This window comes from Anthonomus grandis, chromosome 2 (assembly GCF_022605725.1).
Source record: "Anthonomus grandis grandis chromosome 2, icAntGran1.3, whole genome shotgun sequence".
In the NCBI taxonomy this organism is placed as follows: domain Eukaryota; kingdom Metazoa; phylum Arthropoda; class Insecta; order Coleoptera; family Curculionidae; genus Anthonomus; species Anthonomus grandis.
In genome coordinates, this window is record NC_065547.1 from 19968858 (window position 1) to 19988761 (window position 19904).

Here is a 19904-nt window from a genome sequence, read left to right on the forward strand (position 1 = left end):
TCGAACGATTTTGGTAAAATTTTAGGACTGTATGTTGTGTAGAAAAGTCGCGAGGTCGAGAGCGCATGTCATATTTTGGAGACAAGCGAAGGCCATCTTTTGTTTATTTCAACGCCGCCTTTTTAATTTTGTTTTAATATTGGCGATCAAAAAATATGAACTCGTTGAATTTCCTCCACATTAGCTTAAATTCGTCAGCTTATTGATAGTTGTTGATGAAATTGCCAATTACAAAAATATATGGGGTGCATTACTTTTTATTAATAAGTCATTACTAAATACTTAATTAAAAGAAAAAAAAATAAAAGCAGGTTCGTATTAAGAATTTTTTTTAATTATGGAAAATCTCAGTTTTTGCTATTAAATCGATTAAAAATAAAAAAAGTTTGATACGTCATAGGTTTTATAAAAATGTAGATCAACAAAATAAGGTAATAGAAATCCATCACCCTATTTGAAAAAGTTGATGATGGTATCTCAAAAACGAAACGTCGTATTTTAATTCTGAAAACGCCATCTTGTAGATGAGAAAAAGTGCCCTTAACAAAGTGTTATTTATTTCATTATACGATTTTAAATAACGTCATAAAAAAGATTTTTGCAGATTTCGGTTTTTCCGGATATCTTCGGAACTATTCGAAATTTTTAAAATTTTAAAACGGCATTTTGTTAAGTATGAAATTTAGCAACTTTGCCATAATTTAACGGACCTTGTATCTCTTACGGTTTCCGTGACCCCAATGATCATGGTCGAATTTGGGCCAGTAGTGTACAAGACTACTGGCAAAAATAATGGAAAACATCACTTTCAGAAAGGCTCAAAATGTCCACCATTTACTACTTCGAGGCATTTTCTTAATCCCTTCACCAAATAGTGCCTTACTTGGAATAAAGTCCCTATAACTAAAAATAATGTTTGTTGAATAAAAGTCCATATTTTGAAGGAGAATTTGTATATATAGATTTCTAAATAGGGAAGTCTTTATCTCCAAGAAAAAATGCATGTAGATCATTAAGTTGAATGTATTATGCATTTTGGCTGTGTAAACAGCCATTCTCAGATACTAAAATGAAATACTTATGAATTTAAGACAATTTTAAAAGGAGCTTCTTCGTTATAATAATACTGGTTTAGAACTTACCAGAACCTCACAGAAACATATACGTTCAATAAATAAAACTCAAAAACTACCCGTTATCGGGAGTCAAAAAAACAATAAAAAAAGAATTAAAATTTAAAACATTGTACAATAAGGACATCTATGATTCATAATATAAAAGTTAAACTTAGGTCAATACCGATTTTACAGATTTCTACATAGTAAAGGAAGGTACTATAAGGAAATATTGTGTATTAACGTTACGTTAATGATAAATTTAATATGTTAAATACAAATGTTTAAATTCTAAAAGATAAAAGAGTTAAAAACAATAAAGGTAAAAGTTATTTTATTAGCACTTTCTCGCAAACATGCAGAACCTCAGTGTTCGTTGTTGTTCCTTAAAGACGTGCAGACGTGCTAATATTTAAGGGGGTGATTCCTGGACCCATTTTAAGAAAAAAAGTTCCTATGAACATATGTCCTAAACGTCTTAACTTTTGAGATACAGGTGCTAAAATTTTCAAAAAAAAATCAGTTCTTTAATAATAACTTAAACAATATTGTAGAAATTTTTATGAAATTTGGTACATGTATTCTGTGCATCAAGACGCATTTTTTTGATGTGCAAAAAATATTTTCTCTGCCAGTGGCGTCCCTACACGTCTTTTATTGAATATTTTTAGTGAAGAAAATACTACGCCACTGCTTTTTCTTAAAATAAAAATTATTTTTAAAATCCTTAATCACTTTTTAGCAAATTTGATCTCTTGGTTTTTTTTCGTTCGACGCATGGTTTTCGCTTCAAAAAATAAAAACAATTTTACTTAAAAATCTGATGCCGTGTGAAAATGTTTGTTCGTCGATTGCAAGCAAATTAAGGGATCAGATTTATTACAAGAAGTATGAAAAGTCAAAAAAATTTAAGAAATACTCATGTTTTTAACTCGTTTAAAAAGTAAATGGGAGTATAAAAGTGCCGTAATCTGCCGCAATCCTGGATTATCTCTTTTGATGTTACTAACTTGTTCCTGAGCATACCTCCGAATGATTGCATTTTGATACTCAGAGAATTACTTTATACTAATACTAATTTACCCAGTCATAGTTTCTCTATACGCCTTCAAAACTTTTTTCAATTTGATAATCATTTTTTCGAACAAAAAACTGGTTTGGCAATGGGCTCTAATTTGTCACCTTTTTTAGCCGAACTCTTTATGTATAAACTAGAACAATACATTTCGGAACATCATTTATTTAAAGAACATATAAAAACATGCGTTCGCTACGTAGACGACATTTTTACGAACCAAAGACGATTTAGAAAACTGTTGATTTTATTAATTCTGTTCATCCCAACATACAGTTTACCTATGACGCAACCAAAACACTCGTTTCGAATGGGGCCCTCGTAAATTTTAACGGTTACTCCGTTGCTAGTAAATCAGGCTCAGGTCGCCCAGGGAGCCCTAGCATCGAGATTGCCTACGCAAGTGCGAATACTGCGAATCTAGCGTCGATGACGTCCACAGCACGAGGTCGTGGGGGAAGCAGACGCTTAAAATCATTATCGGCCACGCAGACCGGCAGTCAATGCTACAACAGTACGATGCTACCGCTGCTGCTGTACCCAGTGCAGGCCCGAAATCGTCTTCGTCGTCATCTCATATGAAAATGGATGCTAAGCATGTCAAGCAAGCGATATGCAGTGCGACTGAATTAGCTGCATCCGGAGGCGCATTAAAGGCTCATGATACTACATTTGCAAAGATCGCCGCGCGAAAAAATATTTTAGCCAAAAATAAGCCAATTATAGGTTGTAATTCTGATGAAGATGCGTGTTTGAAACCACTAATTAAACTAGCTTTCCTACATGTTTATAAACTTCACCCTGATACAACTGTTAATGACATGTTAAATTCTTTAAAACCAATTTTTCCCGAAGTGCAAGCAGAACAACTTGTCTCTAAATATCCTCAGTATTATGCGTCATTTAAAATCACCGTTAATGATAGTAAATTATCAGCTGCCATGGCGCCTACATTGTGGCCTAATGGGGTTTGTGTCAATCGGTTTTTTCACCCCAAGACTGTAAAACTACCACAGAAATAGCACTTGACTGCTCAGATTTTTATGACATTATTTTGTTAAATGTTAGAGGTTTCAATACTTCTAAATCGGACTTTTTTCAAATTAACTATACGGAAAAAAAAATTAAAATTTTTTTGTCTCACAGACGTGGGGTAATCAAAATTATATAAATTTTATGGTTATCGAGGAATATTGTCTACGTGCACACTATTGGCGCAATAATCAACTCATGGTGGCGCAGCTATCTGGGCACATAATGATATAAATTGTGATAATATTGAATTGGATGATTTTTGTTCAGAAAGGGATATCGAATTATGTGGGGTATCATATCCTTATGCACCAAATAAGTGTTTATAGGGCACCAACTGGTGATTTTAATATTTTTATTCGTAATTTGTGTTGTATGATGGAAAAGTATTTTAAACCAAATCGCGAGATTATAATTTTAGGTGATTTTAACATGAACTCATTTAATTCTCTAGAAAACCAGCAATTTATTTATGTAATGGCCAGTTTTAATTTAAGAAATCAGGTTCATATACCAACTCTTATTGGCCTTAAAAGTGCTACTGTATTGGATTTAATTTTTACAAATTTATCTGACTGTGCTGATGCGGTTGTTCAAAGTAATACAATATCAGATCATGAAACCATATTTTTTAATACCGGTCTATTTAAAAACAACACTGAACGGGTTACTATGTTCAACAGAAATTTTACTCGGAACAATGTGGACAATTTTAGGCATGCTCTTATGAATGATAGCTGGCAGGAGGTCTACAGAAAAAGTAATTTTAATTTGCAGTTTCACATATTCTATTCATTATATGTGTGGCATTTTAACGTAAACTTTCCCCCTAAACCATCGGGCTCCGGTAGTAACAAGAAATCATGGGTTACTGACGAAGTTCGTAAATCTTGAAACAGAATTGAAAGCGCCAAACATAAAACTTTGATTAATAATTGTAAAAAACAATTTTACCAGCAAAAAAATATTGATTCCGAAAATCTGAGTAGAACCATGTGGTCTGTTGTGTCAGAAATGGCAACAAAAAAAAAGGTATCTAATTTTTAAAATTAATGATAATGGAGTTTTAATTAATAATCCCAAAGAAGTGGCTACTTACCTTAATGATTTTTTTATAAAAGAACCAAAAAGCATTTTAAGTAATATTGCTAAAAATAAAAATATGGCTAAAGACATAAACAGGTCAGTTATTTTACGGCAAAGCATGAGCATTATTCCATTTAATGAAAATGAAATTTTACATATTATTAAAAACAAAAAGTCAAGTGGACCTGATGCCATTCCTTTATATATTTTTAAGAATACTGCTGGGGCTTGCCTTAAACCATTAACTGATGATGCATCTGCGCTGGTCCGAAGACAGAACATGGAAACAATTGAGGTATCTGCTGGAAAAGCCTTAGAGGAACTTAGCAATTGGTTTATTTTGAATCAACTTTACTTGAACAATAAAAACACTAATTGCATGGTTTTTCATGCATGTCATGGTCAGATAAATGGTGATATTGATTTATGTGTAACCAACGATAACGATTGTTTGAAACGCCAAAAATCAGTCAGGTTCCTTGGCTTACCATTGGATGATTCACTTTCTTGGGAATCTCATTGTGCTGAGTTGTCGATGAAGCTCGGTATCTTATGTTATCTTATGTCATGCCCACCTTAGGGTGCTAATGGAAATTAATAAACTAATTTGTCTATACCACGCTATTATGCACTCATGAATTTTGGACGGTATTCAGCTCTGGGGCTGTACGTCGCATGCACGTCGAGTGTTTATTAGCCAAAAACAGATTCTTAGGTGTATTGCCGGAGTATTACCGATATCTTCCTGTATACCTCATTTTAGGGAATATAGAATTTTGACGGTCCCGTGTGTGTATATATTTGAAGTTTGCTTATATGTTTTTAAGAATTTTAATTCCTTTACTGTTAATGGTAGTTTTCATAATTACCCAACTCGTTCTAGAAATGACTTGTCCATGCCTCATAGCAGGCTACTTATTTCTAAAAAATTTGTATTAAGAATAGGTCCAAGACTATACAACAAATTACCGAATGACATAAAGATTAGCAAAACCGTTTCGATGTTTAAAAGAAAGTTAAAGGAATTCCTAGCCAATAAATGTTTTTATGATGTAGATAGCTATCTAGCTGATTAGGCAGTGTATAGAGTATTATAACTTTTTTAACGATGTAAGGTTATTTTACTTTTGACTATTTTAACTTTTTTTGTAATATATAGTATGTGGTGGATATTTTTGAATTTTAGTTATTTAGGTAGTTAAAAAAATTTTTTTTTTGGGTCATAACATAACATAACATGTAAAACTGTGACGAAATACACTTTGTGTCTATTTTTTTTTTTTTTTGATAATAAAAGTTTAATTTTGATGAGTTAGAGAAAGAATCAAGTTTACCATTTTTAGACTTTTTAATCACAATAATCATTTTGAATTCCAAATATATCGTAAACCTACAGCCACAGATACAGTAATACCCTTTACCTCCAACCATCCTTTTAGACAAAAATTTCTCAAAACAATGGATATCCTATAAATGTTATTAAGAAGCTATGTAACAAACCTTTTTTCAAAAAACTTAATAAACCATCGCTCGGTGACCCCAACATCCTCGGATCTTATCGCTCTGTTACTTAGTTTGGCAATGTCTCTTATAGTGTTGCACAGTGTTTCAAGTGCAATGAATCTGACACTAAACCTATTTGTTTTAAAACCAAAAACAACTTGGCAAAACATTTAGTAACCACTAAAGATAAAATACCGATAACGCACCGATCTGAGTTAACAAATTAACCGGTTCCCACCCCTTACGTGATATCTGTTATGTCGGCCAAAGCGGAAAGAAAATTGAAGTCAGAGTAAACGAACATTTGAGATTTATCACCCGAAATAAAAATACTTCCTCGAATGCCTCGAGCCTTCAAACCTAATTCAAATTATATATCTTAAGGGATTTTTAAGAGAAATGATACTGAAGATGGTAGACTGGCCATTTTGTGTAGGACTAATTGTGTGACCAACTAGCGTGGCTAACAAAATCAGAGGATCAATCAGCTCAAAATGAACTCATACTTGCAGCTATTCGTGACTTGAAGCCGTTAATGCTATCTAGGAAAGAGGCAAATAAAGAGCTCGGACATGACATCTCGAAGAGTGAAAGCTGCACCTTCAGGAAAAGAACAAATGACAAAGAGACTGATAAAAAAAACTAACGGAAACAGAGGCATAACTAAATAAAATAAAGAATATGATGTCACAAATATTGGAGAAATTCAACTCTCAGGAAAAAGTAGAGATTAAAATAGAAAACCATAGTAAATATGAAGAATCGGATCCAGAGATTCTCTGGGAACGTGACTCAACCGAAGGAGAAGAAAGACCATGGGCTCCTCCGACCTTGTTAGCCGAAGTGGAAGAAGACGATGTAGAATTGGAATTTGCTCCTACTACGAAGGAACAGGAACCTCCAATCCCTAATACAAAACCTAATATCTTCCAACAGTGTAGAGATTGTCAAGGACTACGTACAACTTCTTTTAACAAAATAAGATATTCGGAGGTTCATAAAAAATTACATGCTTCTCCCATATTTACTTTTAAAGTAAATCCCCAACTGCCGCATAAACTTTATATGACCCAGCACCAAGGCCAACTAGCCCGAATGGCCGCATGGATTACTTCTTCAAAGGGAGGAATTTTCAAACAAGATCAGTGGCATAATTAAGAAATACCCGGAAGCCAAATCTTTACGGGAACTTCTACTTCTAGAACGCACAATCGGAAGCGTCTTCAAGAACAGATTTTAAACCGAGAGGAATTTCAACTAAAATCAAAGCGCGAACGAGTAGAGGAGCATGGAAAAATATCAATAGCCGTAATGGAAAACGCAGCAGTGCCGCAGGAGTTAAAAAAACCATACGAAAAAATTGGCTCCCGTTACAGATCTAGTCAATGACTATCCCAAAGCATTTCAGGGGGGTCGCTTGCCACATTACTTTCAAAACAGGATTCAAAAAGGTGCCCAAGAATATATTCTAAACATTTTAAAGAAATACAAAGTACCCTTTGTAAAAAAAACCTCCACTAATGCGACTAAAAATGAATCACAAATCTTTCCCAGACCTACGGGATGAAAAAATAATGCATATGCTAGAACAGGGTATATTGGAACCATTCATCAGGATTCCTATCAAAAATGTTCCCAAGGAAAGAATCAAATAGGAGCCCAATATTCAACCTAAGAGGATTAACCTATCCCGAAAAAAAATTCAACTTATCAGTCATCTAAAAATATCCCAATTTTTACAAAAAGGAGTCTTCATGGTAAAAATCGATTTACATCATGCATATTTCCATATCCCTGTAAGTTGCCAACATCGGAAATTTCTTTCCATGATCTTCGAAGGCAAAGTTTTCCAAATGACATGTCTATCATTCGATCTATCAATTGCACCTATAACGTTTGCAAAAATAACCAACTGGATAGCCAATTGGCTAAGAGAGATGGGCATACGAATAATAGTTTCACTACGATTTCCTCGTAGCCCAAATCAAAAGCCCGAAATTCTCCGTCAGCACATCCAAACAACAAAGTCAACGCTGAAAAGCACCTAGATCCAGAAGCCCCAATGTTTCAGAACGTTCCGTCGATCTTTATGATAACCGATGCGTCAGACGATGGCTGGGAAGCTCAAATAGGAAAGAAACCTTTAAACTGAACTTGGAAAACGCATCAAAAGGGTTGGCATATTAACAAAAAGGAACTGTTTGCGGCTTACAAGACTATTCGTCTCCAGCAAAATCAGTTAAAGGGAAAAACGGTGGTTCTTCAATCGGACAACCACCAAACAGTAATTTCTTATAATCCGAATCCGGGAGGTACAAAATCAAAAACTCTTCTGGATCTTCAACATGGGCAGGACAAATCAACTAGTATCTTTGATGGACAAGTGGAAAATATCGCTTCTAGCCCATTATATTCCGGGTCAATACAACTCGATGGCAGAAGGTTTATGCCGTCAAAAATGCGCTCCCGATTGGCACTTCTCAGAAATGATAACAAGGAAACTGTTCAAAATTTGGGACACACCAGAAATAGACCTGTTTGCTTCGAAACGATCGAAGGTGGTGAAAGTCTATGTAACAAGAGACAGCAAAGACACCTAAGCCCTTTTCATAGATGCATTCAGTCGCCAGTGGTCCTACCAGCTGGCTTGGATCTTTCTCCCTCCTTGTCTGATTCCTCAAGTACTCGGTCACCTAAATCAAGCGAAGGGAACATACATACTGATTACTCCGAAATGGGACCGGCCATTCTGGATAAATCCCACAGAGTCTTTCCACTCGAAACCTACACCGTCACCTAATAGACGCAACCTCGTTAATACCACTACCGAAAACACACCTGTTACATTTGGAGGCTTGGAAAATACTGGGTGGTCAAAGCTTGTAGAATAGAGGAAGACATTAACCTATTACAAAATTCTTGGAGATCGTTCTCATTAAAAACTTATAGAGCACAACTTATATAGCAAAAACATATACCGGGTGGTGCGTCGCCGAGCGGAACATAGGAAATCCCATGTAAATTTTAAGGGGGTCAATTATTGGCTTCCCTGTACATTTTACAGAAAAATGTAAGATTTGAAGAGATTTTTTGAAGGGACCAATCTGGCATACCCTCGTGCAAAGTTTCAAAAAATTGTAATAAGCGAATCTTGAATTATTCAATTAAATGTAATTGCAAAATTACCAAATTTTCGGTTCAGGTAAAACCAGACACCAGCCACCAGCAAACAATTTGTTATAAAGCGTTGTCAGATCTGATGTACAGCCGAATACAAGAAATGTTTTTTTTTTCGTTTTATCAATCTCACAACCATACATTCAAAGTAAGACACGTTAACATTACTTTTTTATCTAACGATTATTTAATATAACGATGAAGTTAAACCAATAACAATTATTATGATCGATTATAAAAAAAAATAATTTTATCATACTTAGAATTTAATTAAACCAATAGCAGTATCTGAAATTTTTTCAATTTATTTTCCCATCAAGCCTATCTGGTCCATTTCAACCATTAAACCTATTGTTAGTAAATTCGAGTCCAAAGACATTGCAATAAATAATTGTAAATGTTTAACTCAGAAGATCGAAAATAGATCCGAAAAAAGAGAGAACGGAACTCTTAATATTTTACTAAGTGTGGACAAATAAAATAAAATACAATAACTTTTTTAAAAATAATAGAGAATTACATAAAAACATCAATTAATAAAATGTTCAAACAACCCCCTATTTACAGCTAAACAATATCCTAACCGATCATAAAATTCATTTCTAACGTTACTAAGTTGATATTGGGAAATTTTATTACATTCTAACGAAATAGCGTTTTGTAACTGGTTTAGATTCTCAAATTTTACACTTTTATAAATGACACTGTTTAAATGACCCCACAAAAAGAAGTGAAAGTGAAAAGTCTGTGAAAGATCAGGTGACCTGGCTGGCCTAAATATCCGGTACCGTGGACCAATACTATTGCCGTTAAAAGCATTTTCCAAGCACTCTCTAACCATACGGGCATTATGGGCCGGGCAACCATCCATTTGGTACCAGATCATTTGATCTTCCTAAACAACTTCTTCCAAGGCGGGTCCAATTTGATTTTGAAATAAGTCCAAATAGGTTTCAGCTGTTAGGTTATAGTCCATAAAAAAGGATCCAATGATATGTTGTTCGATAATTCCCACGAATACATTTGTTTTTTGAGGATATTGTGTCCGAGTATGAACAAAGCGATGTTAATTTTCTTGGCTCCAATACCGGCAATTCTGAACATTTGGTTCATTGTTGAGGGTAAATGTACATTCATCGGTAAAGCAAATATTTCTTAAAAAATTCCTATAATTATTATTTGCTCTTTCCATCATTTCAAAACAAAATGCTATTCTTCGCTCTTCATCTCCTTCCTGCAGCTCTTGATGTTTTTCAAATTTATACGAATAATATTTGTGTTTTTTTTAAAGTGCGCAATACCGTTGTATGATGTTTATTTACCTCTTGCCCAAAAACCCTCGTACTAACAAACTTGTTTTCCTCCAAACTCAGTAGAATATAAGATCTCTGTTCTCTCTTTCTTCGGCTCTAATTTCGATATCCTGAGTTGAACATTTACAACTATTTATTACGGTACCTTTGGACTCGAACTTATTGACAATACGTTTAATAGTTGAAATGGACGGAATGGGCTTGGTGGGGAAATAAACTGAAAACATTTCAGATACTGTTCTAAAACTGTTTCCCGCATAATGCCACTTAATTATAGCTATTTTTTCGTCGATTGAATAATTCATACTCGTTTTCAAATATCGACTGTCACTGATTTACTGACACTTTTCCCCACGTCACTAACAATATTCATTTTACTGGTGCCCGTTTGGTTTTACCTGAACCGAAAATTTGCTAATTTTGCAATTACATTTAATTGAATAATTCAAGATTCGCTTATTAACATTTTTTGAAACTTTGCACAAGGGTTTGCCAGATTGGTCTCTTCAAAAAGTTATCTTACATTTATTCTATAAAATGTACAGGGAAGCCAATAATTGACCGCCTTAAAATTTACATGGGTTTTCCTATGTTCCGATCGGCGACGCACCACCCGGTATAGAGAAAGGAGCCTAGCACCTTATACTATAAAATTACACAAATCGGGTGTTTTGGCCTTCTCCAATCCATTAGCAAGCGAATTAATAGTGAGTAGCATTTTGATAAAACGCATAATTTTGAAGTATCAAAACCTTTACCGAAAAAGAAAGTTATCTGGAATGTCAATACTCTAATAGAATGGATGAGAAAACTATATACTCAGACAGTATGTTTCAAGTGTCCAGAGTCTAGACGAACAGCACTGATCCTACTTCTAGCATCGGGACGTAGAATTCATGATCTCACCCTACTGAAAATCGATCAAGACTATATGGAAAATGATATTAACGCTATTCTGATGTGGCCAGACTATGGATCAAAAACAGACAAGAATACTCACCGTCAATCGGATTGGAAATTATAAAAGTTTCGGATTGAGCACTTCATCCCGTTTTTTGAATTAATCAGCTTATTCGGGTATTCCAAGAGAGAAGAAAGTTAGTGGCGAACCTGAACAACTTGTTTATTACGTCGAGAGGCAAAGTATCATCCGCCTCTAGAAATATAATAGCTGGATAGATTAAAACAATTTTTAAAAGAGTTGGAATACACTTTCCTTCGGTAAGTATTAGATGGGTTGTAGCATCAGCAAGATGGAATAACGGGATACCTCTGGATACCATTTTGAAAAATGGATATTGGCAAGAGAGTCAAAATTTCAAGCACCATTTCAAAAAAATTGAAAAAATGGACCATTGCATTCAAAATCAGAATTAGTTGATTAGACTTATGATTTACGTAACGATATCTTAACCACATATTTTGTTACATAAATAAACTATATGTTACTAGACAAACATTGGACTCTTCTTTTAGCTGAAAATTCTACTTCACAGTATGCATCCCACGTCGTCAGAACCTAAACACTTCTCAGGGAGTCAAGCCGTCGGCGCTGAACCAAAATGTACATCGTTTTCCCCAGAATGAAAAAAAAGCGATTATTTTGGATTATGCCGATTTACTAATGAGAAGGTACTAAAGCGCACTCTGTGTGAATGCGCCTAGACAAGGTCGAACTGGTGCGCTGATCGACTGCGATTCGAGCCTTGTTGCCGGACTGTGCGCTGAATCGGGAAAAGCTGAATCCAAATGGTAAGTAATTTAACGTTCGTGACAACGAAAAACACAGTATAATCTCATCAGGGGATCAAGCCTTATGTATGATCCAAAATAATCGTTTTTATCCCATTCTGAGGAAAAACGATGTATATTTTTTATTTCAACTTATGGCCGTTTATACTCCTTCTGAGAAAGTTCAAATTATGAAATGGTTTTGTAGAGGCAATTCGGCGGTAAATTGGATTTGTTTTCAATGACATTTGGAAGTAGACAGACTTCTTGCGAAAGAGAATTTTTATATGTAATTTGACATAAATAAGATTGACACAAATGCCACACTAAATTGCAAGAATCTTCTATCGATAAGGTTCAGGAGCCAGGAACGACTGAAAGAAATGGTTTCTATTGCCTTAGAAGTTAATTTGACACGATTAAGTAGAAGTGTTGCAGACGAAGCGATTACGGAAGATGAAACTATTGCCAGTGTTTGGAAAATAATATGGCTACAAATGATTGAAATATTCCAAAACTCGCAACGAATAGAATTTTCTGAAACCATGATGAAAAAAAAAAAAGAAAATAATTTTTTTTTTAGCGAAATATTCTATTTTCAGATTAATCTTCTTTTCTATTACATTTTCTATTACGTACAAACAATCCTCTCGTTGTTCGATGTTGATCTCGGGAAAATAAGCACAAAGTACTAAATTTTGTACTCAGTATCATTCATGATCATGAATGATTGGGCTATCATATTTACCGCCATTTGTCTTGTTGGCCGGGTTCTTTGTGCCATTCAAATTCTCTCAATGATTTAGAGGCTGGATCGGTTTATATTCAGGATTGCTGTCCTGCTCATAATGCGATTATGGTAAAAGAATGTTTAACAAATACTTTTGCTAGTCTGCCTCCATTTATTTATTAAACATTCACTCCCAATAATAACTTATTCAACTTCTCTTTCCTCCCCAGAACACTTAATTTAAGCAATGTTACTATTACAGATAACGAAAACTGTTTGTTGAATTCAGGTTTAAACTATAATTGTCACATCAGTCAAAGAAGGGATTTGGAACTGTTGGCGGTCGAGTGCGAGAATAACTTTACCTTTATCAATGATCTCCCATTAAATGAGACACTCAGATCCTAGGCGGCTTCATGTATTAACACATATCATAGGCGCAATAGCTTTTCTCCTTCGAGTATTTCCCGTATTCTTAAGACGCTAAAATCTTTACAGAATAAGATCATTACTAATAACTTAACCTTAACTAAAGCCGACAAGGGCAACTATCTTCTGATCTTGGACAGGGTTCAATATGATGAAAAAGTTGAAACCTGTTTGTCTACAGATAATTTTTCAGTCAGATGGTATCGTGTACTACTGACACATTTTTAGTTAAATTCAAAAATACATTAAAACAAGTAAATACAACTTTAGAATATTTTAACACAAATAAATTTAAACTCTCACTTTGTTGTACGGCTTGCCCAAGATCCAGAAGCATTATGTGCCTACTCGTCTAGTGGTTTCTTATTGTGGCTCTCCCCGTGAGAAGTTCAGTTCTTAGCTCAACCACACCTTACTAAGTATTATATCTTATATAACTAAGTTTAAAAGTTCATTTTTTATAAAAAAATCCGTCTCTAGTTTCAGGCAATTCAATACGTTGTCATTTATGTATTGTTTTTTATTGTTACCTTGTTGAAGTAATAAATCAATTTTATGATTTCGAACTTCCTGTAGGTATTTTTCAAAATTTATTACATACTTCTATACATTTATACGGGGTGTCCCGAAAGTAATGGGACATAGAACAACAGTAGATTCCTTACGTCAAAATAATGTGATCAACTTGCCTTATCTTAACTTTAATAGTAACTGAAATACAGGGTGTCAAAGTATTATTTGATTTATCGTTTTTTTATCATAGGTCCTGAACCAAATAACATACTGACATGAAATTTAGAACATGCGAGTCTTTTAAAAAGAAAAATTTTCGTATACAGTTTTCGTGTTTTCGGTAGAGGGCGCTCATTGCGTTAGTTTTTACTTTTTTAAATCCCCTAACTGGTATATTGGTACATTTAGCATAAAAAAATAAGTCCACTTGAAACGATGACACGAGAGCCGCATTTAAACTAAATCCAAAACGTTGCAAACACTTTGAAACCGCAGCAGATGCACAACTCCGCTCGTTGTCATGGCAACCCCAGATCCACTCGCCGATCTAATGGCCGGCTGATATAATGATGATAATTAATTTGTTTGTTGAAAAAATACATTCCACTGCAGCACATTCAAATGTTCCATTCATTGATAAATTATTAATTTTAATTCTAGGCTTACACTTTTTTTTGCAAAATATTGCTGTCCTCCATGTCTTCCCTCTTCCCTGCAAAACATAGACACTAAATTCAATGTCTTTCACCAAGTCGGTAGAAATAAATAAATTATCATTTTTCACTTCGCTAAGTGTCCAATTAAATTTTGGGGATTCTGCTACGAAATACCAAATCGCGGCTTATAAGGAAAAGGAAATTCTACTAAATCAATGACACATGGACAATGAACGAAAGTAGACTCCAATAAATAAATCAAGGATAAAATATGCTTTATTGTCATAAATTATATAAATTATAAATTATAAATTATATATTGCTTTATTGTTATGACAATAAAGCATAAAGCATTGATTGATTGATTGATTGAAGGATAAAATAAAATCCGCGTAGCGATACTAACGGCGCCAGTAGTATACAAAACATCTTATCCACTTATAAATTTGAGATGAATAATAAAAATGTATTTTACTTTTTACCTAGATACCATCAAGCTTACTTACAATTTTATTTTTTATCTCATGTTATGCGATATATTTAACATAAAAAATAAATATAATATATAAAATAAAAAAAAATATGTGTAAAATTTTTATTGTATAAATAATTAATTAATACCTAATAATTAGTACACATTTTTCAATTATTCATTTAAGGACATTCAATTTAATACTGTTTACAATATAATTCTGAATTATTAAATTTGATATCCTTTGAGCCGGCAGAAAATAAATGGCAATGTAAAATCTGTAATTGCGAGTAATATTAATTTCTGGAAAAAAGTTTTAAAAAAGGTACTTCATAATTATTTCTAAATTTATAATCAGAGATTTAAATCATATAGAATCTCAGAATCTCCTAAATTGAATATTCATTTAGTGAGTGACGTAATACCCAATAAAACAGGTAATTACAGAATTACAAGCAAATTCGTCAAAGCGACATAGATTTTCCTAATATATATTTTACTTCGAGACAAATGATAGAGAGATTATAGACTTTTATTATATGTCTTTTTGATATTATTTATATTTATACTGCAGATAATAATAATTAATTTAAAAATAAACTAATATGTTATTATAAAAATAAACTATTTGGTATTTTTCAAATTATATAATAATAATCCTAAAAGCCTAAGATTATAAAACCATGTGCCAACGTAGTATACTTCTGCTCCAAAGCTTCTTTTTTTTGCTTATTTACCCCTCTACTTAATTTTGAAAGTACTAAATTAGCGTGACGATTTTCCTGTAATAGTGGGCCCTCCATATGGCGGCGGGCAAGGGGCTCCAAACTCCACAGCTAACATGGGCAACTTGGCTGCAATGGCCTCAATGTTAAGCAGCCTTACAGGAGGGCCCATGGGCAACATGTTTGGCGTCGGAGCACAGGGAGGCCCTGGTGCCTCCGGATCAGCCTCTGCTGCTTTTAATGCGGCACAATTTTTGCAGCAGAGTAAGTCGATTCAATATTTAGATGGTAGACATGGTGTGCGGTCATGTATTTTTTTGGCTGTTAAAGTATGGCGTCGCTTGAGTAGGGTCTAGTTAGCATTGCTTTCATTAATTTTGTATTTTTTTTTTAAGTTAGGAATATTTTATAAAGTATTCATGATTATATACCAACCTGACAATGCATATGTTTCTATAGATGTCGAAATTTAAAAGTGAATTAATATGGATTAATAGTTTTCAGTACTTCTGCATTAACGTAGTTATAAATAATACTTTTCATTCCGATTTAATTTAATAAAAATTACATCTAAATCTAGTTGTAAAATTATTTACATTGATAAATAAATAACTACGCACGATTTATTTCATGGCATTACATGTAAGTTGTATTTCTAATTAAAAGGAGAGCATAGACGTTGATTGGTTAGTAGTTGTATGTTCCTGCTAGCAGCTTATTTTGAAGCGATTCAAGTTATATCATAAAAAAATAAGTGGTGTTAGAAATGCTTTGCTAAGTATGAGAATCCTTGTATGTAGAAAGTTGAATCATTTTTGGCAAAAATAAAGCTGAAGTACACCTTCAACACATTCAGTGTTGGTCTGATAACCAGCGGAAACCACTCTTACTTTAATTAAAATATACGTGAATGTTTTGACAACTTTTAAGTGAGATGTACTGGGAGATACCACAGAGTAACAAAAACGCTCAGAATCAATTTTTAAAACCCGATTCAAAGAAGGAAAACATAATGGAAAGGTGCGAAATCATGAGCGGAAACTTACTCTGTTGACGGGGAATTAACGGTCAGATAGTCGATCAGAGTATACGATCTAAACTTGCAAGCTAACATTCTTCCATTATTTTACATCACTTTGGCCAGTCATTATTATAGCATAGCAAAATTGTAATGAGTCATTCTTATACATAATTCAATAATGATATACTACTGGCTTACTGGAAAAATAAAACGTATTGGAGGATAATGTCCAGGAAGCGTACCCGCTTAAGATATTGCATCAAGAATAAAATAGAATTTGCATCTATTGAAAATAAAAATAAATATTGCATCTGTGAATTGTAATGCTTTTTATTAATATTAATTTACTTTAATCAATTTTATTTATAAATTATATTTTAAATTACAATTTATAGATAAAATTGATTAACTTAGTTTTAATACCCAGCAGGTATATCTAAGAATTACGATTTTTTAAACTTTTAAACTGGGGTTAAAAAAAGTAAAAGTTACATAACGTTGGTTCCGATTCAACCGACTTTGTTTTTCCTAAAGTTAGCAAGATTCCCATACTTAGCTACGTTATAATTTTGAAGTGCATGAGTAACGTGCCCCTTGGATATAAATCAATATTTATCCTGCTTTCATCCTACAAGAAGTGTTATTTCCACCTTTATGATCTTAACTCATAAGAATCTTAATAACAAGAATGTTTAATAGAATCTACAGATATCTACTGCGCACTATTTTATTTAAAGTGATGTGTTTAAAGCTGATGATGTATTTAAACTATAATACGATCATTTTCAGTAAAAAATCTGTTATAAGAAGTTTTGTTAGGAATGCATGATAAGTTTTATTTTATGTTTTATTTTAATTTTTTATTACAAGTAAATTTTTTGTTCACCCTTTGAGAATTTTGTTCATTCTCTTTGTATATTATAGAAGAAAACACATTTTTTTTATCATAGTGGAAATGGCGGCTTTTGGAATGGGTGGGAACCCATATAGTAACCCTTTCCTGCAAAACTTATCCGCCATGTTATATAATACAAATCCTATGGCAGCCTGGGGTGGTCAACTTAGTAATAAGGTAATGTTGGTTTCTTTTTTGTATTTTTTAATTTCTGATAAAAAAAATTTTAGGCTGTTCAGCAAATGTGGATGAATCAAATGGATAACAAACAAATGCACCATCATCAAGAAGAAGAAGAGGTAGACGATGAAGAGTTAGGAGTTGCTGAAACTTATGCTGACTACATGCCATCTAAACTTAAATTAGGTAAAAATTGGTTTCGATTTTCGATTTTTATACTAAGATATCTAAGTCAAACCAAATTATTAAAACATCAAAATTTTATTTTAGGCAAAAAACATCCAGATCCAGTAGTAGAAACGGCATCATTATCTTCAGTAGCCCCGGTAGACGTATGGTACAGTCTCTCGATTCCTGAAGAGACGATAAAAACCGGAGCGCTATCAGCCTTACAATTAGAAAGTATTACATATACTTCACAGGCCCACGAACATATTTTACCTGATGGAAATCGAGCCGGATTTTTAATCGGTATGCTATTAAACTCGAACAATTCATCCATTATCCCAAAGATGCTGGTCATACAATTTTATAAAAGGTAAAAACACAAATTCTACAGCATCACAGACACATTTAATAAAATGACAAAGGTTACATGATTCGCTCGACTAGAGCATCATCAGACCTATAATAATTAAGATGATGTAACCCGAAAAAAGGAAAATTCAACAAAAACTTACCATAAAATACACAAAACACCTAACATATAAATAAACAAAGCTTACAACAAAGTGGCACTATCTATGTAGAAAGAACTCAACTAAAGAATCAAATCACCTCATACATTTCAGAAATCTAACCATCATTTGAGAGTCTAGAATTATTTACGGTTATTAAAAACTAGGTGGCCATCAAATTCAAATCTTTCATTAACACAGGACATATCTGGACTTTTAAAATCTTTGCTAATTTCCATTGTCTCCAGCAACTCTAGTTTTTTACTTTTATTGCACTAATGTAGTTTGAAGTATTTTTATATTTTGGCTGTCAGGAAAATTATGTTTGGAGTTGAGGTGATTAGCAAAAGCCGATCTGGTCACAATCGAACGGAAACAGAACAACACTTTACCATTCTTAGATTTATTACTTAAGAGGGAAAGAAATAAGATATGCTTTGAATTATTCCGTAAACAAGCAACATCAGATATTGTGTATTTTATGGTAAGTTTTTGTTGAATTTTCCTTTTTTCGGGTTACATCATCTTAACCTTTGTCGTTTTATTAAATCTATCTTTAATATCGTCTGTGATGCTGTAGATTTTGTGTTTTTACCTTTTATAAAAGGGTATGTCATTAGATAAAACATTAAATACCGAGGACTTTTCAGATACTACAGGGTGTTTTAAAAAATGTAACTGCAAAATCCCTTAGCTTTAAGCAAAGTTTTATTTTATTACATTTTTGTATATACAAGACACCCTATTATTTATATATTATATATATATATATATATATATATATATATATATATATATATATATATATATATCTATCATCAAATCATCATCAAATGACTCTTGCACCGGAATAACTTTGTAGGGATGATATTTGTGCTTTTTAACTATATATATATATAATATATATATATATATAGTTAAAATATCATCCCTATATAAATATCATCCCTACAAAGTTATTCCTGTGCAAGAGTCATTTGATGACGATTTCGATAGGCGAAATGAGTTTTGTGAACGCTTACAAAACATATGCAATCTAAATAATAATTTAGTAACAAATATTATTTTTTCCAATGAAGCCACCTTCTGTTTAAATGGTAGTGTGAACAGACAAAATTGTCGATATTGGGCAACAGAAAATCCGCATTGGATGATGGAGGTAAACACCCAGTACCCTCAAAAACTAAATGTGTGGTGTGGAATAGTGCGCGGAAGAGTAATAGATCCCTTTTTCTTTGAACAGACTTTAACGGGAAAGTGTATCTCGATTTTCTCTAATTTGAATTAGTTCGAGCATTACTAACTTTATTTCCAAATCCATTGGAAACCTAGACTATCCTGACGAAGAACTAATTTTCCAGCAAGATGGCGCCCAATCGGTGGATAGGAAGGAGAGGACCCATCGAATTGCCTGCTAGGTCGCCTGATCTAACACCATTGGACTTTTTTTTGTGTGGATACCTCAAGTCGAAGGTATTTGTTAATAGGCCGAATAATCTAGACGACTTGAAAGAGAGAATTCGAAGAGAAGTGCGCGCCATAACTCCGGAAATGATTGAAAATGTGCAACGAGA

At 33.4% G+C, this 19904-nt stretch overlaps 1 protein-coding gene across 3 annotated transcripts in view; it reads left to right on the forward strand.

Annotated features, from left to right (window-relative positions):
* The window catches only part of LOC126748895 (protein strawberry notch), a 197884-nt gene that overhangs the window by 11753 nt on the left and 166227 nt on the right, over positions 1-19904 (forward strand). For 2 of the 3 annotated variants that reach the window (XM_050458439.1, XM_050458431.1), the window contains exons 4-7: positions 15624-15821; positions 17529-17650; positions 17704-17839; positions 17924-18124. In XM_050458439.1, coding sequence (XP_050314396.1) covers positions 15624-15821; positions 17529-17650; positions 17704-17839; positions 17924-18124 — 657 coding nt within the window. The remainder of the gene's footprint in view (positions 1-15623; positions 15822-17528; positions 17651-17703; positions 17840-17923; positions 18125-19904) is intronic. The other variant, XM_050458448.1, reaches the window with a different exon arrangement.